Genomic DNA, 22,824 nt, shown 5'->3' on the forward strand with positions numbered 1-22,824 from the left:
ATGCAGCTCTAAAACAAGTTTACTCTAATGGAGATTACAGCTGTATTACATTTTCTACCTTCTGATAATCATATCTCAGTTGGCATCCCTTTACATATTCACAAGATGTTTTATAAGGTTGCCATTTTGAAGTATATTTTCATCTATCTTGGCAAATTTGATAAATTGACTAATTGGTGATTGTTGTTGTTGATGTTCTTCTTCTTCTACTACTACTACTACCACCACCACCACCACCACTACTATTGCAACTGTTACTTCATCTTCATCATTTTCTTCTTCATCATCATCATTATCATCACCACCATGATCATCATTATCTGAAAATCATGGTAATGCTCTGATTTTCCACTGGGCAATGTTTTCTCATTTCCCATTTAGTGGGAAGGAGAGATAAAAGATATGTTTTGTTTTAGAACAAAAAGAAATAAAAACACTGAAAATAATTAATAATAATTAATAATTAAGTCATAGAGCATCTGCTCAATCTATCTTTCATACCCATACAAAAACAGCAATTGTGTTGATAGAATGATCCAAATTAAGAGAGCAATGTGGAGATATATCATTTGTTCCTCTTTTCCCCTCCTTTCTTTCTTTTTCTTTTTTTTACTGCTGCTATAGCATTTCAAATACTCAATTTTCAATAATAGGTAATTCAGCTGTCTATTTTTTTCTAAAGACTGCTGGTATAAACAAGTATTTTAAAAAGCACGGCTAATGTTTTCCTTTTAAGTATTTGATGTCCCATTTTTAAAAAATAATGAAAATGTATACATGTCAATTATTCCTATTTTGTAATATGCTGGGGTTTTTTTTTTAAGCTAAGTGTATTAATCTTCTATTAGGCTCTTAGAGTTTGCCAAGTCCTTCAAAGGTAGCAAGTATTAATAATTAAATGCCACTATTAAATGCCACTATATTCCACTTATTAATAATTTCAATGTATACTTAAGATAAGTCAAACATTAACTTCTTCATAATTTATCTTGTCATACAGTCAAATCTTGTCAGCAATATAACAGTGAGGACTAGAACGTTATTGTTTAAAAAAGAATACAACTGCTGAGATCTTTGACATTGCCACATGCAGCTTGAAGACCTCTGTTGTTATATAGTTGTTACCACTGAGATCTATAACCTGCTATAAATTCTTCAGTCAATTTATTCTCTTCTTTGTTACTCTCACTAAAAAATAAACCTAGTCATGAACAGATGAGAGGCAGCTACGACAGAAAAAGAGGGAGTTGCTGATGTGTGTTGATGGAGAAATTCTCCATTTATTTTAATACATTAATTTATTACTTAGGGTTCCCACCCTCTATTCTGCATGATGAAATCATTTTGTTTCCCAGGGAACCTAGTATTTGAGACGCAAATGTATTTTCCGCTGCTATGTAGTTATATTGATACAGAATGAATGCAAAGATAGTTTGCTCTCAGATTGGAATTCATACAATATACTCTTGTTTGTGTATGAGAGATCCCTATTCATTATATTCCATTCTTTTCCCATACTCTCTTATTGAAATGTCCCTTCAATCAATAATGTATCATACCTTGACACTATCTCAGTGATGGATATAAAATTCTGTTTTCATTGCCATTGGGTTTTGAATGATAGATTTGCAGAGTTCCTGGGGCAAATTGAAATAAGCCTTGAACTGTATCTCAGCAGGGATGCTAAGTTATCCTTATTCAGAATAAATGTCTTCTTTTTTTAAAAAAAAATCTCACACATGCCACTAATTCTTCTCAGAGACAGAAGTTACAGGTGCCAATCAAGTCAGTTTTAGAGGTATCAGTACTGTCAATTTTAGGCTTGTTTCTTATTTGAGAGAAAGAATAGTAATGATATATAAAGTGAACATTACCACATTAGAGGAGAAGTTTACCCCCTACATATATGTTTTGCTTTTGGGGATGAGTTAGCTTTGTGTGTGGCTAGCTTACCTTATAATCAGTTTGGTTCCCTTGCTTGTTTATATTAAAATTAATAATGTGTTATCATCATCATCGTAAAATGACAAACATTGCCTCTGAAGATATTCATCAAATCATAAGACTGCCATGCATGTGATATTACCAAGATAGATTTAATGAACCTCAACTTAGCGAACTAAGAGTGCAATGCAAATTTTCATCTGAGCATCATTCCCCAAAAAGGGACAAAATTTCCATTTCATCCAAAATAGTTGTGATTCGCATAATTTACATTAGCGCTAAATCCTAATTGACTGGATGCAAATAATGCAAATTCATGTAAAAGGAACTTTTAGGTTTAACATACACACTTTCTCCTGAATAATCTTTAAAACAATAAAATACCGTAATGCCACTATTCATTTTATTATCACATGCATCAAAGCCCTATGTGTGCACATGTATCCTTTATATTATTTCTATTTATTAAATTTATAAGCCACTTTTATCACTATCCAACCACTTCCAGCCAAAAGTGTCTCCATTTGGGCCCAATGCCAATGGACCCCAATTATGTCATGCATTTATTTGATGTTTTTGTTCCAGTGTATATATTATATGCTATATTGCTAAATATTCTATATATGTGTGTGGATGGAGCAACTAAGAAAGAGAGAGAGGGAGTCAGATTAAAAAGGTATTATTTTTTTAATCCACTACAGGAGGCCATGGAAGGCCTCTTCATTGTAAGTTACGGAATGTACTATATTTTTTGCACTATAAGATGCACCTGACCATAAGACGCACATAGGTTTAGAGGACGAAAATAAGAAAAAAAAATCAGGCAGAGCCTGAGATGACCAAAGATAGGTGTTCTATCATGTGCCAGCTCTTCCTATTGACTTCTGCACTGGGGAAAAGAGACAGAAGATGTGGCCAATGATGAAGACAGAAGAGGTGGGGTTCAGCACTGTAAAAGGACTCCACCGCCACAGCCTGGCTGCTATTCACCAAAGGACCAGAACTGTTTCCACCCACTTTTTTGGGTGGGGGGGGGGACATGTGTTTTATGGAGTGAAAAATACGATAATCTACCCCTCTGTTCCAGCTTGTATTGGTAAATCAATGATACTCAACTGAAAGAGAATGACTGACCCACAGTTACCCAGGTGGTTCTTGCCTAAAGGAAGATTAGAACCTTGCTAGAATCTGGGTTCCTAATCTAGTACCTTAACTACTACCTCTTCCTGGCAGTCACAGAGGGAGTAAATTACATTTGGATCCTTTGGTTGATCATTTCCTTTCTCCTCTACTGTTTGGTTATTTATTTATGCAAAGGTCTTCTGAAGGTAGTAAATTGAAAGCTGCCACAGATTTCTCTGATAGTAATCCCCAATCTAGTACAGGTATGTTTATATCTCTAATTTTTTAATCTATTTATATATATTTCTTTCTTCCCCTTAGCCATCTATATATGGTATTCTATCTGGTGTTTCCCCTATTTTAAACAGAGGATTTCAATTTTCAATAGGCAAAACTACAAACAGCATCAGACATGGGATTATAACATGAGATGGTTTTACAAAAAAATGCAGATTTGAAAATGCTATTAGTTGTTTTCTAGGGTAATCAGAATATTCTTGAAGTAATTTTAAATGTCTTTTAAAAAGAAAGCAAAAAACCCCCCTCATTATGAATATTTTCATAATCAGGTTAACGTTGCCTAGGTAGATATCTTCTTAATTTAATTACCATATTTTTCGGAGTATAAGACACACCTTTTCCCTCAAAAAAGAGGGTAAAAATCTGGATGCATCTTATACACTGAATATAGCATTTTTGGCTTCCTGAAACTCTGTCCCCTTCACCAAAATGGTCGTGCATAGCCTTTAGGAGGCTTCCAGAGTGCTTCTGTGGGTGGGGAGGGCAGAAATGAGCAAAAAATGGGCCGTTTTTTCTTGTTTTGGGGGGCCCAGCTCCCAGGAACACTCTATAAGCCTCCTAAAGGCTATGCATGCCCTTTTTTAAATGAAAAACAGGCCCATTTTCACAAAAAAAGCAGGCAGTTTTTGGAAGCCTGCATAATGCAAAAACTTTTTTAAAAAATTTGCCTCTTCAAAATCTTGATACATTTTATACTCCACTGCGTCTTATACTCCAAAAAATACAGTAGACATTAAGCTTTGTTTTTTTTTAATGAATGCTCAAGCTGTAGTGGTGTAGTGGTTAGAATGCAGTATTGCAGCCTAACTCTGCCATGCCAGGAGTTAGTTCCTTACTGGCTCAAGTTTGAGTCAGCCTTCAATTTTTCCCATGTCAGTAAATGAGGACCCAGATTGTTGGGGGCAGTATGCTGACTCTGAAATCTGTTTAGAGCAGTGAGCGCATGGGTGTGGGTGGGCAGCAGAATGCCAAACAGGGAGCACTTTGTGCTCGTCTGGGCCATGACCAGGAAGAGGAGCTGCCCAGGGGGCATGTGCGTGCTGGCAAATGAAGTTATAGTTTTAGGGGCGTGCATGCACGCTGGCCAGTTACCGCCATGCACACATTGGCTGGTACGTATGCTCATCCCAGAAAACGGAAGACCAGCTTTTCTGGTTTCAGGCTGCATGAACAAAGGCCAGCTGATCGTCATGTGCACATGTACACCAGAAACTCAGAAGAGGAACGGGTGATGCCACGTGTGCCAGGCAACATGACTCCACTTGCCACTTCGGACACACATGCCATAGGTTCGCCAACATGGGTTCAGAGAGTGCTGTATGAAGCAATGTATAAGTCTAAGGGATATTGTTATTAAGCATGAAGAAAATGTTGAGTTACAAAGCTGCAACTATTATTTGCAAGTGTATTGGTCTTACTCCAAGGAACCTAGGAAAATATTGTTCTGTATGTGAGTCTGGTTTATAATGACAATATTTTCATTATTATAAAACATTTTCTAGGAATCTTTTGTTAGTTGAACTATGCTAGTTAAAACAATCTAGCTTTATCAAAAGCAGATTTCCTTTGCAATCTGCTTCTTATACTTTGATCCAGTGTATTTATAATGTTTCAAACAATTGGACACTCTTGACATTATATTGTAATCATGTTGTCCTTATTAATGTTCACTTCTGTTTCAGAAATCCAAAATTGCCACGTATGAAAAAATGTGGGCCTTTATGAATAGCAGAAGGCAGTCAGTGCTTGTCAAAGGCAACGAGGAAGGGATCCAACGTGTACTCACTTCTGATTATGCTTTCCTAATGGAGTCAACTACCATTGAGTTTGTTACCCAGCGGAACTGTAACCTGACACAAATTGGAGGCCTGATAGATTCCAAAGGTTATGGGGTTGGAACTCCCATGGGTAGGTTGCTCATCCTTTCTAATTTGTATTCATTATTGTAGTTGCAATGATAACAGATGTTTCCCAGATTGCTAGCCACTCGATTTGTGTAATAACATGATGTCCTATTTATTGTAAATAGTATTTATATTGTTAGGGTAGTGTCCAAGTATTACTAGGATGATATGCTAATAATACTGTAAGCTTTATATATTTATTTTTCAACTGGAAGAATGTGATCTCTGCTAAGGAAATAATTTCCATGTATGGCTGCCTAAAAATATAAATACCATATTAGCAGATGCATGATTTTTTTTTTTTTAAAAAAAGATAACATTTTTCCGGAAAAGAAAACTTTAATTAAATGTGATTGTAGAGGACTCCTGTGAATATATTCCTGGTTATTCAAGTTTTTTTTTTACTCCTTCTCCAGATGCCAAGTTTGACTAGTGAAGTATTATATTTGTAGATTTACTTTCTGTTGGGAGTGAATATAAGCAGGTGCTTGAAGAGCTTCCAAAATTATTGACTAATCTCTTTATATGACTAGTTTTGGACAAGCTAACCCTATTATTAGGTTTTATTATAGAGCATATTACCGATAGTCATTTGGGATGTAATTTGAGATATTATCAGAGTGTTCATCATGACCATGCAGGGCTCTTCAAGGCACAATATCTCAAGTATATTTCAATATTTAGCAGTTCTCTGCTAACATCCGTAGACTACAGTACCATAATTAAAGCACTAGTGGAAATAATGAAAACAGAAAAGCTAAAGAAGCATGGATGGACAATAATCTTTCTGAAATTTCCCTTTTAGCCTCAATATTTAGAGTTTAGAGTTTAGAGTGTTATTTCATTTGTATGCCGCCCTTTTCCCTAAGGGGACTCAGGGCGGCTCACAACTCAAAAAGGGAAGGGGGGATACAAACAGTTTAACAAGAACACAAAACTATACATAGTTAAAAAGCACAACAATCATACCATTCGAGATAGGGGCAGCGAATCTTTAGTCCCAGGCCTGTCAGAACAGCCAGGTTTTAAGGGCTATGCGGAAGGCCTGGAGGGTGGTGAGGGTACGAATCTCCACGGGGAGTTCGTTCCAGAGGGTCGGAGCAGCCACAGAGAAGGCTCTCCTCCAGGTAGTCGCCAGTCGACACTGGCCGGCGGATGGAATTCGGAGGAGGCCTAGTCTGTGGGATCTAATTGGTCTAGTGAAGGTAATTGGCATATATAACCAATATAATTTACATTATATTTCAACCAAGGTATAAGAAACTTGGTTGAAAACTATTGACTTCAAAAGATTAAGAATATATAACTGCAATTGTCAGAAAAGTTTCATACTCCCTGAAGTTGTATAATGTCTATCAAGAATAAAATACCAATGATAAAAATATAGCTTTCCAATATAATTGTATTGATCATTGAATCTATGCCTTCAAGGCCATTATTTAATTTCAAAATTCTGAACTGAAACCAACAACCTTTCATATTGCTTTTCGCAAGGAGTTCAGTTTTCTTCACATTTTGGTCAAAATTCTATAACTGTTCTATGGCGAAGTTCAGTCTCAGTCTGAAAAGGATTTCTGTTATGTATTATGTTTTTTTATTCTTTTCCCAGTGTAATTATCTGTATTCTGTAAAGAAAGTGACATAGGGATTGGGTGGTAGTTTGCATGTATTATATATGCAGTTTGCTATTAGATCTGCTTGCTTAATTTAGTTAAATTATTGTCAATAGTGTCTTACGCATGTTAGAAAATTATGCATTGTTACTGTTGTTGCTGTTGTTATTGCTGTTTCCACCTAAGCTTGAAAAGGCCCCTGTCTACAATTCTAGAGCGTTGTTGCTAATAAGCTTTGACATTATGGACCTAGATAATCAGGTCTAAGTCAGTGTAAGACAATTTCCTGGTTCCTCTGGTTGCTGTTGGGGAATATTTTTCTTCTTTTATTTCAGTCAGCCGAATAGCGCATGATTAAAGTGCTCTTTGGAATTAGCTCATTTTGAAGGCTTGTCTTTTTCATCTTAATTCATCAGGCAGAGCATCTCGAAAGAGGTATTTCACACTCCGCTCCTTTAAATTAAAGGCTTTGCCACCCAAAAGGGGTTTCAGACAATAATTTATGATCCACAGCTTCATACTGTATTCTGCTCAGAATATGACTTCATGAATTATTGATATTTACCCAGTCCATTAATGAGTGCATTATAATGCTGCTGTTCTACCTTGGTATGCAGAATCCTTGCTTTGAGTAGACTTTGAATCTACCATATTTAATTACTAGGCAATGGCCAGTAATAAACAGTTTAGTTTATTCAGTCTGCATTACCTCTTGGGAGTGATTTTGATCTTTATGTTCTTATGGCACTGAATTGGACAAAGCTAGCATTGCCTTTCCAAAAATTCATTTCATTCTTTACCAGAGCAAAGAATTATGTACTTTATTTTCTTCTTAAGAATTTTCAAGCTCATCCCTCCAAGGTTTGTAGATTCCCTTAGGCTGGGTGATACAAACCAGGGTGGGATGGTGGTGGTGGTGGTGGTGGTGGTGGTGGTGGTGGTGATGATGATGATGATGATGATGATGATGATGATTATACAATTGTATCACAGCGGCCAATTGTTTCGCCGGATTTGGCATTGATTACTAGTCGGGTCCCACCCAGGGGCCTAGGATGTCGTAACGTATTTTCGTAATATGAGTGCAGTTCCAAGCAGTGTGGCTTTTTGCATTTGACTGATGGTGATTTTGTCAATTTTTAACTGTTTTAAATGTAATTCCAGTGCTTTTGGAATAGCAGCCAGTGTGCCAATTACCACTGGAATTACCACTGCTGGTTTGTGCCACAATCATTGAACGTTGATTTTTAAGTCCTGGTATATCGTGATTTGTTCATATTCCTCCTCGTCGACCCTGCTATCACCTGGTATTGCGATGTCTATGATTGTAACCTTATTTTTCTCAACCAGTGTGATGTCTGGTGTATTATGCGCCAGTATTTTGTCCGTTTGTATGCGAAAATCCCACAAGATCTTGACCATCTGATTTTTGGTGACTTTTTCAGGCTTATGTTCCCACCAGTTTGTTGCTGTTTTAATATTATAATTTTTGCACAAATTCCAATGGATCATTTGTGCTACTGAATTGTGCCGCAATTTATAATCAGTCTACGCGATTTTTTTACAGCAGCTGAGTATGTGATCAACAGTTTCATCAGCTTCTTGACTCTGTTTCTTTCTTTAATGTACCTGCTGTTAACCATAACCAAGTTTTTTCACTGTCCACTTTATCTTTTTTTTTTTTTTCCAGAAATTGGCCATGCAATGCTTTGTTCTGCCAACCCTCCATTCTTGATTTTATCACATCTTTTCTGTATTCTAGTTTCATCTGTTGGGCCTTCAATAGATTTTTATTCTTTACTTCGATTAATAGATGTTCTTGACTTTCTTTTAAATAATCAGCCAGTGCATGTTTTTCTTCCTCAACTATTTGCTTCACTTGTAATAATCCTCTGCCACCTGATTTTCAGGGCAGGTATAGTCTATTAGTATCACCACGTAGATGTAAACTGTAGTGCATTGTCATTAGTTTCCTGTTTTTTTGGTCCAAAATGTCCTAATCACCTTGTGTCCAGTTATCTATACCAGCTGTGTATCTTATAACTGATATTGCCCAGGTATTTATGGCCTTGATTGTATTTCCACCATTCCATTTAGATTTCAAAATTTTCCTAACTCTGTTGGTGTACTCTCGCCTGACAATAGTTTTTCCTTTGCCATGCTTGATGTTATCCAACTGCAGAATGCCTAAGTATTTGTAGGCTTTATTTTCATTGCATTTAATTAGTTGGCCATTGAGCATTTCAATTCCCTCACATGTAGTGATTTTGCACCTTTTTATGGATACAGTGGCGCATTTTTCCATGCCAAACTGCATTGAAATATCGGTGCTGAATACTCGGACTGTGTTTGTCAGTGATTGGATTTCTATTTCTGACTTTCCATAGAGTTTCAAATCATCCATATATAATAAATGTGAAATTTTTTTCAGCTTCTTTGGCTGTTTGATAGCCTAATTTCATTTTTTTTAAGATTACTGATAGTGGGATCATCGCGATGATGAAGAGAAGAGGTGAAAGTGAATCACCCTGGAAAATTCCTCGCTTGATATTAACCAATCTGTAGTTCTCATTCCCTATGCCAACTCAGTTCTCAATTGTTTCATCACCTTTTCAGTAAAGGATGTAATAGTTTTGCTAATGCCAGTTGTTTCTAAGCATTTTATGATCCAACTATGTGGCAGCGAGTCAAATGCCTTTTTGTAATCAATCCAGACCATATTTAAGTTCATTTTCTATTCTTACAATTTTCTAATATTATTTTATCAATTAGGAGCTGATATTTGTGCCCCTGCTCCTTCTTTTGTTGCCTTTTTGCTCCACTGGCAAGATGTTGTTTGTTTCCAAATAATCCATCATGTTATCTGCAATAATGCCTGTGAGTAATTTGAAGGTTGTTGGCAAGCATGTTATTGGTCTGTAGTTTTCAGGTATTGTTCCTTTAGTGGCATCTTTCTGAATCAAGTATGTTTTTCCAGTTGTCAACCATTCATCAATTTCGCCCTTTTGTAAAATTTCATTCAGTTGTCTGGCCAATATTGCATGTGAATTGGTCAGATATTTGAGCCAGAAACCATGTAATTGGTCCTTTCCAGGTGATGTCCAATTCTTTACTTTTTTTACTCAATTTTTGACCATCTCAGTTGTTATTTCTAATACTTGCATTTGTTTGTTGCCAATGCTTTCTCAAAGTCATGTATCCACTTTGCTTCCTTATTGTAGTCCTTTGCATTTTCCCACAATTCTTTCCAGAATTCAACTGTGGCCTGCTTTTCTGGTTTTTCACTTTTGGTGTCACCATTCACATTAAGACTTTGATAAATACGCCGTTGGTCTGATCGAAATTGCTGATTTTGGATGATTCGTGCCTCATATCTTTCCATTTTTCTAGCTGTTGCTGTTATCTGCTGTTTTACAATCTTTACAGCTTCATTGATGTTTCTTATATCCAATCTATATCTTCTGATTAGCTGAGCTATGATTTTGCTGTTTTTAAGCCGTTGCTCATGCATGTTCTTTAAGTTGCTAGCATCTGCCCTTAATTTTTTTTTCTCGCCAGATATCTCTCAATTCAAAATCATCCATAATGTCAAAGAAAGATTTGGGTAACTTTGCTCGCATCTTGGTATTTAGGCGGGAAATCTTCTTATCTCTCTTAGTATCTATCACTCCATTCCAGTCACCCAATAGTATACAGGAACTATAGTCCCACTGTACTAATTTAGCATGAAGATTTCTATAGAATCTATCTTGCTGTTGATTGGGAGCATAAATTCCCAAAAGTAATGTCTTTTTCCCTTCTAAGATTAAGTCTAAAGCAATATATCTTCCGAAGGGATCTGCTTCTATTAATTCAGCTTTCATATCTTTTCTTAAGTATACAACTATACCATTCTTCTTTTCCATAGCAGAAGCTGCAAAATGTTGACCAAGTTTTGAGTTGATCAAATATTTTTGATCAGTTGACTTGATATGAGTTTCTTGCAAACAAATTACATCGTTCTTAAACTGTTTAAGATAATGAAATATTTTCTTCCTCTTCTGTGGAGAGTTCAGTCCGTTGACATTCCATGTTAAAATCTTAGTTGTCATCTTTGGTTGGTTGAAGCATTTTTAGAGCTTCCTGCACGGCCTGTTTAACCTTAGGTCTAGCTCCTCCCACTGCTTCCAGATTTGTTGTTGTAGTTCCTTGATCGATGGCCGATGATTGTTGATGCTGTTGCCTCTTAGCTTGTTTCTCCATACGTCTAGTAGTCATGCGGCTAGGTCTTGGTTCCATAGCACCTTGCACTTCTAGAGAAGAGAGATGCTCCATCTTGTCTGGTGGTTGTGTAGTTTGCTGTCTATCCTGTCCTTCTTGTGGTCTTTCTCTAGGTCCAGATGGTGCAGGGTGTCCGGCCTTCAATATATTATAATAAAAATCTCGGGCTTTCCATACAGAGTTGAGGCGGTACCTTTGCTTATCAAATGTAAATATGATGCCAAATGGTGCATCCCATCTATACTGTATCTGACGATTTCTGAGTTCTTCGACCAAAAAAGCGTAGTCTCTTCTGGCTCTTAACATTTGAGGTGGTATCTCTTTCAAAACAGCCAGGTCTTGACCGCCAATTTGAAGCTTAGTGTTATAAGACGCTTGCAGTACCATATTTCTGAACTCTCTTGTAGTAAAATATATAACGATGTCTCGAGGAAGCTGCTTCTGCTTTGCCAGCCAGGAGTTAACGCGGTAAGCTTTGTCAATTTGCCAGCCTTGGTTGGTCCCTGGTCTTCCCATCAGGCGGTCAAAAGCTTCCGATAGGATCTGTTTCAGGTTCTCCTGTTTCTCCTCACGCAGCCCCCTTACTCTTAATGCGAACTCCATTTGTCGGTACTGTATCATAATAATTTCTTTTTCAGCATTTTCCACTTTTTGTTCCACCACCTCTGTTTTCAATGTCAAGTTAGCATTGGCATCATTAAGAACCTCTAGAGTATCTTCCACTCCAGAAATATGTTCTGTTAATACAGTTACAAGACTCAGCATGTCGTCTCTAATTTTATCAACCTTAGCCTCAAATTTCTCATACAACTCCTGTTTAAGTCCTTTTATTTCACTTTTAATTTCACTTTTAATTTCTTCTTTCATTTCTTTTATTTCCTCTTTTCTCTCCTCTCTATTATCTCTAAATTTATCTTCCATTTTAATTGTCTGTGCATTAAAAGCCTCGCTTAGATTACTCAGAAAAAATTCTTTCGTTAACACATCCCCAGCAGGGGGCGTAGGAAGCGGAGGCTGCAGCTTTGTACCAGGCACTGAGGATGTGCCCCTGGAAGTAAAGGGTGACGTCTTCAAGTTAATATTTGGTTTTGAGGCCATTTCAAAATTTGTCTGCCTGCAGTTAATAAAACTCTATTGCCTAAATATGCAGCTTTAAGTAAAGAGGCTTTTATTTTGAAATTTAAGGCTTGGCAAAAGTTTCAGTGAGTAAACATTGTAACAAGACCGTTCAACAGATTCATCACCATTTAACTTCCAAATAAGCAAAGTTAATGAAGGAGTAAAATTCTTCTATTGTGAAACCAAAACATGTGATAAGCTATCTCTTTTGTTTTGAATTCTTTTGAAGTCTTGTGAGAATTAGCAAAAAGTGTTCGTTATTACCGGAGAAACCAGCCTGCTCGGCGCCATTTTAAAAGCCTCTGAGTAAATAATTTTTCGGAGGAGAAAAAGAGAAGAAGCTAAAATGTTGATAAGCAATTATTGTCCTCGCAGTAAACGGATTCAGCTCGTGATAAGATTAAATCAAACAAAACTTAGAGCAGAGTGGGAGAGACCTACTTTGTCCTGCACAAGGCAGTTGGAAGTTCCCAGCACGGACAGCCGTTCTGCCTTGGGCTAGCCCCCCTTTCCTTGCAAGCACAAAAGCTGCAAAAATCGAAGAGCATTTGCCAGCAAAACAGTTTCTTCTTTCCCTCTTGCCTGAAGGATAAGAAAACCTGATAAGACGTCAGATGGAAGATCCTCTAATCAGGTACGTAGCCAGGAATTCGGAGGCAGCTGATTTTTTGCTGCTTCCACCAGTAAGCTCCTCCCAGGAAGTCTGCCCTTAATTTTTTGACTTTTTGTTTTAATCAGATTTTCCACTTTGGCTTTGATGCTTTTTCCGTTGTGTGACTAGGTAGTTTGATTTTAATGCCTAGTTCATTGGTGACTATTACAGCTGTACTGTACATTAACTGGTTCATTTCCAAGATGAATCCTGATTCAATTGTTGAAAACACTGCATTAACCATTTTCATGATAGGGGCCAAAATTTTCTTAGGCACAGTTTTTAATGATGGTAAAGTTGCTTTTCCTCATTAAGCAGAAAATGCTCCATGATCTTATCCTTCAATTCTTTTTGTTTTTGAGTTAGTTCATCAGTTGGTTCAGTGATAACTGGTTCTAGTGGTAGTGTTGTTATTTCCTCCCCGACAGCTTCTTCTGGGTGTTCTACTACAATTCTTCAGTTGTGTCTTGAATATCAGTTATTTGCGCTTGTGATGTTGTTATTTTAGTTTTGCAATTTGCCTGAATTTCCTCAAGTTCAACTTCACTAAACACTTTATTCCATATAATACATCGCCTTTGATCTGCTAGTCATTGTTCACTAACATTTGAATCTGGATATTGTTGTTTCCATAATTCATACATTCACTTTAAATAGCCTCTTTTTTATGGCTCTGAGTTGTAGTAACAGGCCATTATGGCACAGTTTTCATCTGCATTATATTTTTGTCATTTTGTTGGCTGGTCCACTTATAGCCCACTTGTCGACAGATGTCCAGGGACCTCAACATCCACCGCGGCCCTTGTTAACCCGCACGACGACCAATACGGTATAGAATTTTTATTCATTTTTTTCACCATATTGTATGGATTGGCAGGTTTTTTATGGGGCCAGGTTGCCAACCTGACCCCAACCCTCCTCCTTTCTCATCCGGGCTTGGGACTGGCAACGGCGGAGTTGTTGTTGTTGTTGTTGTTATTATTATTGCATGGTTAATATTTGGTGAGATTCACAGCTTTGGGGCTGGTTGGTATCTCAACAGCTCGAGTCCTAACCAAGAACCTAGGAACTGTTAAGGTAACGTTGAAGGATTAAGCTGTTCCAACTAGGGTGGTTTTTTTGTAGAATCAGAATGTTCAAGTCTGATAAATTTAAAATTTCCCAGTAGCGAGGTAGCCCTTTGGGTATTGCTCCAAGGGCTCCAATTACAATCGGGACCACACACAATTTGGGGGCAATATGCTGACTCTGTAAACTGCTTAGAGAGGGCTTTCAGCTATTGCTATTGCTATTGCTATTGCTATTGCTACTTTTAGGGTGCAAAGCATGATTCATTGTCATAAGCTTCCTTGTTTTTCTGTCCAAATTGTCCAACTCATCTGGGTCCAGTCAATTATTCCTGCAGAGTATCGGATCACAGGTATAGCCCAAGTATTTATGGCTTTTATGATGTTTCCTCCACTCAGTTTGGACTTTAATATCTTGCAAATTCATTGAATGTACTTGGCTGAAGTTAATTCCTTGACTTTATTATGCATTAAGTCAGAGGCCTCTAAAATCCCCAAGTATTTGTAGCCTTCTTCTGGTTTTACTGCCTTTAACATTTCTTCATTCTCAAGTTCTATTCCATCATCTTCTATGACCTTGCCTGCTTTGGTTGCCATTGTTGCACATTTGTCAATTCCAAACTGCATACCAATGTCTTGGCTAAATTCTTTTGTGCTTTCAATTAATAAATTCAGTTCAGCTTTTGTTTTACCAAACAGCTTCAAATCATCCATGTACACCAAGTGCGAAATTTTCAGTCCTTTCTTTGCAAGTTCGTATCCATAGTTCATCTTCTTCAAAATGATTGTCAGTGGTAGCATTTCTTGATCCAGCTATGGGGAACTGAATCAAATGCTTTCTTATAGTCTATCCAAGCTATGAACAGGTTGGTTCGTCTTTTCTTTGAATTCTTTAGGATTAGTTTGTCATCAGTTGCAGCATCATTTCTGTTCTACAGGAAGCAAGTTATTTCTTTCCAAGTATCCATAAAGTTTGGTTGCAATGATACAAGTAAGGAGCTTGTATGTTGTTGGCAAACAGGTGATTGGCCTCTAGTTTCCAGGATCCTTTCCTTTTTCTTTATCTTTTTGGATCAAAAATGTCCTTCCAGTTGTTATCCATTCATCATTTTCAGGTGTTTTTAAGATCTGGTTCATTTGGGCTACCAATCTTTTGTGCACACTTGTAAGTGCCTTTAACCAGAAGCCATGTAACTCATCTGGTTCAGGTGCACTCCAGTTCTTCACTTTTCTTGACTGACTTTCCACCGTTTCTTTTGTTATTTTCACATCTTCCATTTTATGCACTTTAATAGAATCCTCAATCTGTTTGATCCATTTTGCATTTCTGTTGTGCTTCTTGTTGTTTTCCCACAAATTCTTCCAGAATTTCAGAGCTTTCTCTTTATCAGGCTTTTCATTTGTTGTTACTCCATTTCCACTTTCTAAGCTCTTATAAAACTGGTGCTGATTTGCTCTGAACTGTGAGTTTTCCTTGAATTGAGTTACTTGGTTTTCATATCTTTTAATCTTTTCAGCAACGGCAACAATCCTCTGCTTCAGCTCTTCAATTACTATCGCAATCTCTTTATTCTCCAAATCATATCTTGCTTCCAGGCTGCTTTTGACCTGCTTGTTCTTTAGCTGACCTTGCCTTAGATTCTTCAAATTGCTCAAGTCTCCACGAAATTTTTTGATCTTCAATTCCAACCGAATTTTCCATTTAGGCTTCCTCTTCTTTCCTCTTTGGTTCTTTTGTATTTTCAAACCCAATTCTTTGGTGGTTATGAAGGCTGCTGCATACATCAGCTGGTTTGTTTCAGCTAATGTAGTGATTTGAATGGTTTGCACAGCGTCATTGACCTTTTTTAGTACCTTTCTCAATTCTTTCTGGTTCACTTGGTTCAGTTTTGGCAAACGTGTTCTTTCAGCATCTTCCATTTGATGCTTTATTTTCTCAGCTAATTGAGCAATATCTGTTGGTGTTTGTTCTTCAGTGCTTCCTTGTTCTTTATCTTCATCCATTTCATCATCCTTTTCCTCCCTTTCTTCCTAATTTTGCTGTTGAGTCTTCAAATCATTCTTGATGTTACTCTTCTTTGTTGGTATACTCAGACCATTAGTTGCTTTCTCTTCGATTCCTATTAATTCTGCTATAGTGAAAAATTTGTGGCTTAGAATTACACATCGTTGGTCCATTAGCCTTTGTTCACTGATATCACAGTCCGTGTGGTTCACCTTCCAAATCTGATCCATTCATTTTTGAAATCCATATTTTGCTGGCTCAGACTGATAGTAAGCTTTCATAATAGAGATGTTTTCTTCCTTAGTCCAGATTTTTCGCTTTTCACTTTTTCTTCCAGTAGCTTGTCAGCTCCATGCCCTGGTTGCCTAGCAGAGGGAGCTGAGCCCTGTAGCTCATTTTTCACAGAATGCCCAGGAGCATCCAATGGAACCCATGTTAATCCGGGCGATGGTTCAGACAGCCTAAATTTCATTTTTTTCGTATTCACCATATTTGAATGGGTTGTGGAGCAAATTTTGTCTGGCACTTCACCTAAGACCTGTCTGATATGGTTGTACCTGTTCAGCATATCCCTTAGGATCATTAGGGCGTGCAAGCTCCTCCACCACAACAAGTTATAGCTCCTCAGAGGGGTTTATTATTATTATTATTGTTGTTGTTGTTGTTGTTATTGTTATTATTGTTATTAAATTATGTTCCATTCTTTATTCTTCTGTAATTAGGCAGGATACTCTAAAAACAGCAATTTTGAAATTCTAAGAAAGTTCTCCTGAATATGTAACCTAGACATATGCCTATTAATTATCCAGTCTAAATTATGCATCCATGGGAAAATGTAAATTGTCCACTTTTTTTTTTTAAGCAATTTTGACATGAGGATGCAACAGCATAGATGATGGTAACAAAGGTAGTAGCAAAGCTCAATCCTCAAGAAACATTTTTGATACTCTCAGTTGAAGGAGTTGATGGAAAGCTCTGCTCATTATTGGTGTGTGATAGAGTGCTGGGCCTGAAAGGCTGAGCTGTGAAATTGAAAGCCTCCAATACAGCTATTAACTGTAGACATATTGAGCTTGCTAATACCCTGTACCCTACTTTATCTGGACTTTATCTAAAAGTTAGAAATAATAGTACAGATTTCCCTTTGAAGATTGTTGTACTATTCCCTTTTTAAACAATGTAAAGCCTATGAAGTACCTCAAATGCCAAAATGCAAAAGGGCCAGCATTCTTCTTGGATTTTGATAAATCCTGGAAAGAGCATAAATCCACATTCCTTAATCCAAATTCTACTCTAAAGAGAGAAAAGGGTAGAAAAATTTACCCAACCAAAATATGTGAGTATTTCTAATATAATATTATACAATCTTTTGTGGATCTCTTTGAGGCTTTTCATATAGCAATTGCACTTAGACTTATATATTGCTTCAAAGTGCTTTACAGCCCTCTCTAGGCAATTTACAGAGTCAGCATATTGCCCCCAACAATCTGGGCCCTCATATCATATCATGAAATAAAGCATCTTTGTGGACTAGCTCCAAGAATTAAGAGTTGGGGATTCTTGTATGTGGTGGTTCCACTCCTTCTTGTTGGGAAGCAAGTAACAGGGAATAGCACTAGGAGACTGTCAATTGGCTTCCAAGCAGTCTTATTGTAGAGAATTCTGAAACAAAAACGTTGTCAGGATTAAGTATTTACATATGAAGTTGATAAATACAGTTACTACAGTATTATTGGCAGATGTCACCAGTATATTGATGATATCAAGCTGTATTAGATTGCATTCAACAGAGACAGTGTGCAGTTAAAAAAGATTTTTCAGTGAAGTAAATGGGGAGGAAGAAACTAACTCTCTAGAGGGCAAAAGCATAATAAGTAAGTGATCCCCAGATCTGATGATTAGGGAATTGCCTGTTCTGGATGAGTTGCATACCCACTAAAGGAGCATGCTTACAATTATGATGCTCCTGGATTCATTATTATCACTGGAATCCCAGGTGATAATTTTGGCTAAGATCAACAATTATCGATCCAAGTTTATATTTCAGATATATTGCTTATCCAATCAGGATAGCTTGCCCATAGTAATCCAACCTCAAATTGATAATGAAGTTCATATGAGTCTGCTATTGAAATTGGCTAGAAGCTACATAGTAACTTTGCTCACTTGTGTGTCTTATGGTGAACTTGGACCATATTTTCTTAACACAATGGATTTAGCTTTTTTATCCTTCCACATATTTCTACTCATTGGAAGACATTCTGCTTTAACTGCTTTCTGGTACCCATTCTGGAATGGGCCTTTCTGCAATGGTATCTACCTTATTAAATAACCTCCCCTATGTGAGACTTCAGAGTGGGCATAACTATAAATTTCTATTTTTCTAGAAACTCAGCCTGGGTTAGGAGCTAGTTAACAGAAGAAATGTCTATAGACTTGATGCTGCTAAATTAACGGTTGTATTGTAGACAAAAAATAAGTCACATAAGTCAGTCTGATAGAGCCAAGCCCCCCTGACACTAGAGCTTAAGTCTGTTCCTCCCACCTATCAAGCCAGTGTATCCTCCACCATCCATTTCCCAGTTTTAAAAATGGAATGCAATGTCTTTACACAATAGTACTGTCTGATTTGAAAAGTATTAGTTCCTATATAACTAACATATGTCTTGAAACCGTCTTGTGATATTTCAAATCCATTCTATATTTTTTTTTTATTTTTTTTTATTATTTATCTTCTCCAGCTATCCATTGCCCTGGTATATTTTTGAGGAATTATTAAAGCCACCAGAGAAAATTGCAAATGATGGTGACATGATCGCAGACACCTGGCAACCAGTCATAATGTAAACTGGTTACCAAGCATCTAAAATGCAGTTGCGTGACTAGGGAGAGAGCAATGCAACAGATCAATTACAGTAATTGATTAATTGTAAGTTGAGGACAATCTGTATTGGAAAGTTTTCTCTAGTGTGAGACCAGCTAATGGAAGGCAATCCAAAATGCTCATACATTGAGCATTCCAAACAACATAAAGCTGGATGCAGTAATAAGTTTGTTCTAATTTTAGGCTTTAGAGTCCATGAGGCAGAAGCACTACTATTTGTATTTTCTTGTATGGAAATGGCTTGGGCTTGAAGTGTTCTTCATTCCTACTTAGCAGGCTTGTATTGCATTGTGTTGTGCTGTATTGTATTGTATTGTATGGACAGTAACCAGTATACTGATTTTTGTCTTAAGACCTAACTACACAGTTGATGCCTTTCTGAAAAATAAACCAGACTTAATAGCTGCTTCCATTATAGAGGAACAGTGTTAGGATTTTTTTCTCAGAGAAAACAAATGCAGTTCTTAATTTAAGAATTGCTCTTACCTCTTATAGGGTTTTTAGTAGAAAACACTTTCATTTTCTGATATGTAAGAGTTCGTGTCTATAATCTGGTATCATTTGCAGTTTACTTTAATATATGTAAAGCTGCCAGGTGTATATGTTAGAAAGTGTTGAAGAGCAAATATGTCAAATCCTGCAAACTGCCTCTTCCTAAAGTATATCTTTCTTTCATCAAAGCTGTTTGGCATTTTTGTCGTGTGTGTGTGTGTGTGTGTGTATGTGTGTGTGTGTTTATACACAAGTGACAAAAATGTCAAAATATATAAATGTGATTCAACAAGACTGTTCATTTTTACTGAAATGCATTTTAAACCGAAAGCCATTATTCTAATCTCATGTATAAATACAATCCAGGCATTAAATATTCATTAAATCTTAATTATAATAGCATAAAATTCCCCTATGCTTTTCTTCCGGAAAATGTGAGTTATCCTAAACATAATTAAGGAGGTTGGGGAATCAGAAAAGAATCTTGGGTGGTGGGGGAGCCCAAGAGCACAGTTATAATATTTCTTATTGTATCTATAAAAATCAGGCAAAGGAAAAGGCCAGTTGGGGATGTAAAAGCCTTTATAAATGACACATGATAGAAAAGTGCAAAAAATCCACAGTACTTACATTCCTAAGGCTTCTATTTCAGTTCCCGAGAGATCTTTGCAAATGTTTCTAAAACTAATTTGAAAGCAATAGAAAGAAAATGTAATTGCGGTAATGCCATTACTTAAGCAACTGGGAACATTGTCACAATGTGAACATGCGCACCCAAAACACCTGGGTGCATAATTTTGTTGCATTTGGGGAGAAGAAAGCAACTGAACATCTGTATCATTTTACACTAGCACATAGGCTGCAAGCCAGTCAGCCATTAAATGCATCATGTAAAGGCATAAATGAATAGGCTGGATCCCATCCACTATTCTCTGTTCTTCTAAATGAGGAATGGATATGAATAGAATTAGGGCAAGACTGTACACTTAACTAGAAAACTGAAACTGTGTTTGTAACAATTCAATGAAATTAGGGGGGGGGGGAATGCTTCAAAGCCTACAAAGCACTATTTTTATGAGACAATGCCTTTGATTAAAACCTTGAATTAAAAGGCTACTTGCAATCAAATCTAGATGCCAACCAGCTTCTATGCAGGACACTCCATTCCATTCTGTTCTCCTCTCTTTCTTTCACAGCAGCCTGTCAGAGCTCTGAGGCCAGTGAATCTTCTTATTCCTCATTAAGTAGTTATGGTACAGTGATCTTCTTAGGTTGCCTTTAATATTATTATGGATTGTAGGAATTCCTACAGTCAAAAGTACATTTAATTTTAGTATACACACAGTCTTTTTTTTTCTTGCCAAGTACAAAACACATTTCTTCTTCCAAATTTTCCAAAAGAAATAATGTCAGTAGTACAAGTTTGAGATCTTGTTTTCTCCACCAGTCTCCCCTCTACTTTTCTCACAGGCAGTATTTAAACTCTTCCTTGGACTGGGGCTTGCAAACTTGGTAGATGAGAGATACACATAATTGGGGTGAAGAGTTATAATGGAAAGATAATGTCAAATATACAGATCTTTTTGAGATTTCCTATAGTTTTTCACATTTTGTTGTTGTCTGTGTTGAGAGGGTGAGTTCTCTATACTTTTAATTTTCTTTAAAAAATTATGAAAAAGGTATGAGAAAGTTCATCCATGCTACATGGATATGTCACTGCCAAATTTTAGCGATTATATCACTGCCATTTCTTTTCTAAAGTGCATAGCAGCCAATTTTGGCCCTGAAGAAGAATAAAGTAGATCAGAATGAATTAAAAAATTACAAGTTATAATCCCTTTTGTTCAATTGCTACAATTTTCTAGAATTTTTGGAATCTGGAAAAAAAATTTAAAAAATGAATACACTCTCAAATTCAGATCATTTTCCAGAGCTATTAATTAATACCTAATAACTTTTTAGATATTTTCCTTTTGTTTTTACATTACAGAAACATTCTCTTCCTCTCAAAGTACTTTTTGCTTAAGATATTTTGTCATTTAATATCAGTCTGTATAGATTTAGACTTATGGTGTCAAATATAGTCGCAGATTAAGCAGTAGCAAGTTTGGTCTTATATATCTTTTTTTCTCTTTACATGACCAAAACAGATAAGAGTACTCAGTTCTTATCTTTAACATTTATTATTTTTATGCATGGTCAATTGAGGTTACCATAAATCAGACCAATATTTATAGCAATTACATTTTAAAAATCATTTTGCAGTTATCATAAAGGTGGACAAGAGAAGCAAACAGCAGTCAAAAGTTGCATTGTTGGTTTGTACTCCATTATAAGTATAAAATTGTACCTTGTCATTAGTAACTCACTCACACTTTAGAGTGATCACTGAATGTGTTCTGTATTGGGCTACCACTATAGACTATCCAAGAGCTGTGATCGATGCAAAATACATCCATCTGCCTGAGTGAAAGCCTCCTATATAGTAATAATACCAGTGTAGCAAGGATGAGAACGTTCTGGTTAAAGATATAAAGCTAGCAGAAGTCCCACGACCTTCTGCTCTACTCATAGAATCTACATTGATTCCACACACCTCAAGGAGGGATGTTAAAGGTTCTTCCATATGTGAACTTAAGGAAGACATGTTCAGTTTCAGTTATGATTCCATCCCTTTGGAACAGGCATACCTTGGATGGGGCTTGCTCTACTTATGTTGAGTAAATTGATTAAGGCTGAGCTGCTTCACAGAATTTTTAGGATGCAATCTCAGTTGGTCAGCGGGATCAGAGGTTTAGTCTTCTGAGCTTTCTAACTTGTGCTCAGGGAACCTCTCTCTACACACATTCCAATAGAGACAAGTTCCCTGAGAATGGGCTCCAGCATGAGTCCAAAAGCTTGGAAGACTAAACCTTTGATCCCATGGACCGACCCAAATTAGATCCTGCAACATTATCCTTGGACACATATATTTGTGTTCATTTATAAAGATTATTTACTTGTTCAGGTTGCTACTGGAGGTGGCAAGTCAAAGATTGTTTATTACATTATGCATTCTGTTTTAATTGTATTTGATATATTTGGGTTAATTTAAATATATTTAACTACACATTTTAAGTACCAGTCTATAAATATAGCAACTAAACAAATACAGTCAATCTCTAAAGAAATATATGTACAGTAACTTGGGCTACTGCAATGTACTCTACACGGGGCTATCTTTGAATAGCATTTGGAAGCTGCAACTGGCACGGAGTAAAACTCGGCATAGCATGGGTCCAGGTTACTTGAAGAACCGACTAACCCCTATGGTGTATGACACCTATGCTGGCAGGTCTACAGTACCTGGGCTGGCAGAAGATGCAGGCTGCAGATCCTGTCAGTCAAGAAACTCTGGGTCCAGGAGAAAGGCCTTCTCTGACATGGTGACATTGGCTCCCATTCTTCCTGATTTTCCATAAC

At 36.8% G+C, this 22,824-nt stretch overlaps 1 protein-coding gene across 2 annotated transcripts in view; it reads left to right on the forward strand.

Annotated features, from left to right (window-relative positions):
* Window positions 1-22,824, forward strand: part of GRIK2 (glutamate ionotropic receptor kainate type subunit 2) — a 515,180-nt gene that overhangs the window by 472,390 nt on the left and 19,966 nt on the right. For both annotated transcript variants that reach the window (XM_032215939.1, XM_032215938.1), the window contains exon 14: window positions 5,049-5,274. In XM_032215939.1, coding sequence (XP_032071830.1) covers window positions 5,049-5,274 — 226 coding nt within the window. The remainder of the gene's footprint in view (window positions 1-5,048; window positions 5,275-22,824) is intronic.

This window comes from Thamnophis elegans, chromosome 4 (genome assembly GCF_009769535.1).
Source record: "Thamnophis elegans isolate rThaEle1 chromosome 4, rThaEle1.pri, whole genome shotgun sequence".
NCBI classification, from domain to species: domain Eukaryota; kingdom Metazoa; phylum Chordata; class Lepidosauria; order Squamata; family Colubridae; genus Thamnophis; species Thamnophis elegans.